We start from the raw sequence: 4,863 nt of genomic DNA, 5'->3' as shown, positions 1-4,863 counted from the left end.
TAGATTATTTGTGAAGCATTTATGTAGAGCTTATGATGCCTTTATGTATGCTATATAAAGCCTTTACAGGTTGTACTTCCTTTAAAGTGGGACCGGTATGTGTATACTATCCTATCCTTGTTTTTTCCCACACTAAACCGAGGTCACTCATGTCAAATGTATATCATATAAACAGCTATACGAGGACAAGGTGACTTGCCAGTTATTATCCAACAGCTTTTAATGAACACTAATTCATATTGTGATTTGTGTAACACTAACGACCCCTTCTGCTGAGGATTGTTGTGTTTATTAATTGTTGTCCTACCTTTATAGATGCTATGTGGTATCAATTTTACTTCTGAATAATCAGACAACTAAGTTATTTCTGAACAATACAGAACAACAGTTTAACCTGTGATGATGCTGTTTCAAAGAGACAAAGTTCTCATATAGTATCACCATGAAGCAGTTTATTTTGTTCTGGGATAAACTGTAACAGAGGGGATATTGTAGGCTCTCATTGTTCATGCTGAGGAGGTTCATAGAAAGTATATTGTTCCCAACAAACCTGAGATTGGACAACTTAAGGAGCAATAATAAGTCTGCATTTAAGTGTGTAGGGATCTGGTTCCATCCGGTCCACCCTAAAAAGCAGCTAGGTCTCAAGGTGACTCTTCTGTTGACTTTGGGTTTGGGTGCGCTCAGTTGAGTACAATGGTCCTGCTGATTGAAGTCCTGTCGGTTAATAACGTTTTGTTGAGTTGAATGTTGTCAGAACTGAATTAGGTAAACTGTGCTGTGTATGCTTGGTCTGATGCTGTATCCTGGTAACATAGGTGTTCCTGGGTCTTGTCCAATCACCCTATCTGTTTCCAGTGCCAGTGCCAGATGTTAGTGACTGTCCAATCAGGTTCAGCTCCCCTAGTCAGCTCCCGGTGGAATCTGAGAGGAGAGATAGAGGGAGGGAGGGAGTGAGAGAGAGAGAGAGAGAGAGGAGAGGGGGAGAAACATATTAGAATTAGGTCTAATAGGAATTGCTTTAGATTTTTCTCTGGTGTTTTAGCACCTTTGCAAAGCGACAAGAGAAGTAGAGTGAATTAGAGAGAGAGAGAGAGAGAGAGAGAGAGAGAAAGTGTGATGAAAAATATATTTTATGGAGTATACTTTTGAAGATGAGAAAAGTTGTTTCCAAACGGCCGAGGGAAGACCATTTAAACCAACGCTGACAAAAAACCAAACTAATCTTCCCAGGATCACCTTGAAAATAAGGTGAAGCCTCTTAACAGAGCTCTCTTATCCTGCCAAACTGTATATCTGCAATGAAAGGGAAAACATATGAAGTATGACAGGCTTTTAGAAAAGAGTTTAAGACCTGAAACAATGAGAGTGAGATTCTGGCCAACTAGATAGGTGGGTATTAGGTATGACAACCAAACCGTGTGGTCCAATTCCTAACGGGATTTCTGATCAGGAATGGGAGAAGAAGCTTGATCCTGCTCCGTGGATCGGAAGTGGATTTAATTCCTGTCATTGTGCCTAGAGCAAATCGCGTAAGTGATTCAGACCAAATCACTTACGCTTTCTCTTCAATTGGTCCCGTGTGGCTCAGTTGGTAGATCATGGCATTTGCAACGCCAGGGTTGTGGGTTCGATTCCCACGGGGGACCAGTACGAACAAATATGAAAATGTTTGCACACACTACTGTAAGTCGCTCTGGATAAGAGTGTCTGCTAAATGACGTAAATGTAAAATGTTATCCATAACTGTAATTTCTTTAGCACTTAGGAAATGTTATAACACATTTATTACACTGTCAACATAGCTGTCATAACACACTACAATACCATAAGAAACGTAATACAAAACATATGAAAGCAGCGAGCACAACTACAATGTTCTATCTTTATACACAATATAACTAACTACCTCACATAGAGGTTTGTATGTTTCAATACTTTCTCTATGAGATGCAGAAAATTAAGTCTCTGGTTAAATGTTTGCATTTCTTATTGTGGGTTCAACTTACATGGAGAAAGCAAAGAAAACATTGACAAACTCTCGCATATCAAATCTCTTGGCTTGTCCATCAAGATCCATTAAGAGATTAAGAATTGGTAGAGACACAGCACGAATAAGTATTTAATTCATATTTAAACATATTTAAGTAAAATTGAGGGAGACTTAATAATTATAATCCAAACATTTGGATGCATGAAATTAATATTGATTAGTCTTGGACTTGATGCAAAGCTTACTCATAGACAGCTGTCACTATCTTCTTCTGTGGGCCGTCTCCTTCAGTGGCATCCATCTTGAAGATCTTGGTGCTCTCCGGGTCCTCAGGAACATCAGCAGTGGACATATGCCAGAACCTCATCACAATGAAGCAAAACTTCCTACCTGAGAATAACAGAGGAAGCAGCAAAACAGAGAGTTAACAAAATAAAAATATACAGAAACAGTGAAGTAGGACACATTTATGCATCACATTCACACGCACGCACGCACCCACCCACACACACACACACACACACAGCAATACCATTTGTATCAAAAACTATGGACACTTCCTCTGGCAGAATAAATATAATATCGTCCAATGAGATAGCTAGATGTCTTCTTTGGGTTTCTGAGAGAGACTTGCACCTCTGTTGCACATAGACCACCATCTGAAATGAAACCAGATAAGACACAGCTTATGGGACGTGGCTATAACATGGGCCATTGATTCTTCAGAAAACTGATCAAGGAATCTAAAACAGGTCACCACACTTTGTCTTTACAATAGACTATAATTTAGATTGATATAAATAGGCCTTTGGAAATGGTAAGAGTAGGCTACCTCAGTTGATACCACCCCTCTCAGCTCCTCAAAGTTGCCATTGGACATCATGGTGGAGACATGGACCACTGCCTATTCCAAAGACCAGGTCAGTCAAGTGTCTAGTTCACATTTGCCAATGTGTAGTTTCTAGTATCCCAAACATGTATGATGAATACAGTGAGTTATGACCTTATCATAAAGCCGACATAACCCTTATACATTAAGTGATGTAATGATGTACACAAGGGCAGCCTAAATATAACACCTGAGAAACCATACCTGCTTGACTCCATTGTCAAATTCCACACTGTTAACGCCCAATTGAAAATAGAGTTCTATCAGGTAGATGTGGACTTTATTCCGGATCCACGTGAGTGGGTCAGGGATGCCAACCACTGTGATGCCATGATGACCATGGCCGCCAGTGCGCTTCCGTTCATTCTCGCTCTCTGTGCAGTAGTGTCTGTATTTCTGATGGGCGAAAACCCCACTTTGTCGCCGCAAGTTATGCAAGCTGCATAGTGTGGTCGGTTCTCCAAGCGGACCCGCGGTGCACGTATAGATAGACGTCAATGAACGGCATAGGGGCTGTTGTGGCATTATGGAATAGGTCCTATTCCAAGGGCAGGTCAGCGATGATATGTATGAGCGCTTTGCCAACCCGCCGAGCTCACGGCACGTGGCGATATATGTAAACCGCTGCATCATGCCAACGCACCTGCGAAAGCAAAACGCTATAGTACAATTTTCATTCTGGATTTTGATAGCGAGCAAGATGCATTATTCTGTGTGATTCTTCCGGCAACCTTATGAAACTATCCGATGCTGTACCCATAATCCTTCTGGTGAAATACATAACATTGACTGTCCCTACAATATCCAGTAGAGGGAACTAAATGGCTACAATTCAGTCTTGTACATGGCTCGTTTCACAAATAAAATTGGCGGGGGAAAATATGCACGTTTCTATGCGTAAAATAAGATTCCCCATGGAACCTTGAATTGCAGAAGTTAGGTAAAGGTCTTCTTTCTAAAACCTTGCATTCCAGCACCATGCCTTTAAAGCTGCAATATGTAACTTTTTGGGTGACCAACCCAATTCACATACAATTGGGAGTTATAGATCTGTCATTCTCATTGAAAGCAAGTCTTAGAAGCGGTAGATCTGTTCTATGTGCTGTGTGCTATTTCTATTCTTCCATTGTTAAGTTTCGTTTTTGCATCTTTTACTTTCGTTTTTGTACACCGGCTTCAAACAGCTTATAATACAGTATTTTTTTTAAATAAAGAAAAACCCTTGAATGAGTAGGTGTGTCCAAACTTTTGACTGGTAGTGTATATATACAGGTTTTTCTTTATTTTTACTATTTTCTACATTGTAGAATAATAGTGAAGATATCAAAACTATGAAATAACACATATGGAATTATGTAGTAACCAAAAAAGTGTTAAACAAATCAAAATATTTAATATTTAGATTCTTCAAATAGCCACTCTTTGCCTTGATGACAGCTTTGCACACTCTTGGCATTCTCTCAACCAGCTTCAACTGGAATGCTATTCCAACAGACTAAGACTAACTGGGCCTGATGGGACAGCTCAGAGCTTCTGCTCTTGTTCTCTTGGATGGGAGGAAGACGTGAGGCAGGCAAGGGTGTGGTTAGATCATGGCATTCTCTGCTTAAATGTGGATTTTATTTGTGATTTTAAAGGTGCTCTTGGGTCATGTAGTTTGCCTGTATGCATTCACCTAATGCGATATCCCAACATGATTTTATTTAAAACAAACTTTATTAGGTTAAAAGATAAAAAGAGATAACTAAGAAATTAGATAATAGATGATAATAGTCAATAATCTTAGATTAATGGGGAAGGGTGGGGGGGACAGGTATACGAGGAGTGTTTTTATACTATTTTATATGTTCACCACTCATTATAGTCCCAGGGGAAACACTGACCAAAGCTATGGTTCCTACCCTGTCACCTTTCTTTCTTTCTTTTTATTTATTGTATTTGCTGGCCTGTTAATTGGGATGTTTTATTGAAAAAGTTGCGG

General features: G+C 39.7%; 1 protein-coding gene across 1 annotated transcript; it reads right to left on the bottom strand.

Annotated features, from left to right (window-relative positions):
* Positions 1 to 432: 432 nt before the first annotated feature.
* On the bottom strand, positions 433 to 3,654 carry LOC311110204 (m-AAA protease-interacting protein 1, mitochondrial-like). Its single transcript, XM_084152982.1, has 5 exons — positions 3,087 to 3,654; positions 2,826 to 2,897; positions 2,526 to 2,652; positions 2,239 to 2,383; positions 433 to 924 (listed from the first exon to the last, which is right to left on the bottom strand). Exons 1-5 carry the CDS (start codon positions 3,513 to 3,515, stop codon positions 840 to 842), a joined length of 858 nt encoding a protein of 285 aa, XP_084009108.1. The 5' UTR covers positions 3,516 to 3,654; the 3' UTR covers positions 433 to 839.
* Between the last annotated feature and the right edge of the window lie 1,209 nt (positions 3,655 to 4,863).

Source organism: Coregonus lavaretus (genome assembly GCF_964263955.1).
Source record: "Coregonus lavaretus genome assembly, chromosome: 3".
NCBI lineage: Eukaryota > Metazoa > Chordata > Actinopteri > Salmoniformes > Salmonidae > Coregonus > Coregonus lavaretus.
The sequence above is the reverse complement of the archived record's forward strand: the minus strand, read 5'-3'. Positions and strand labels throughout refer to the sequence as shown.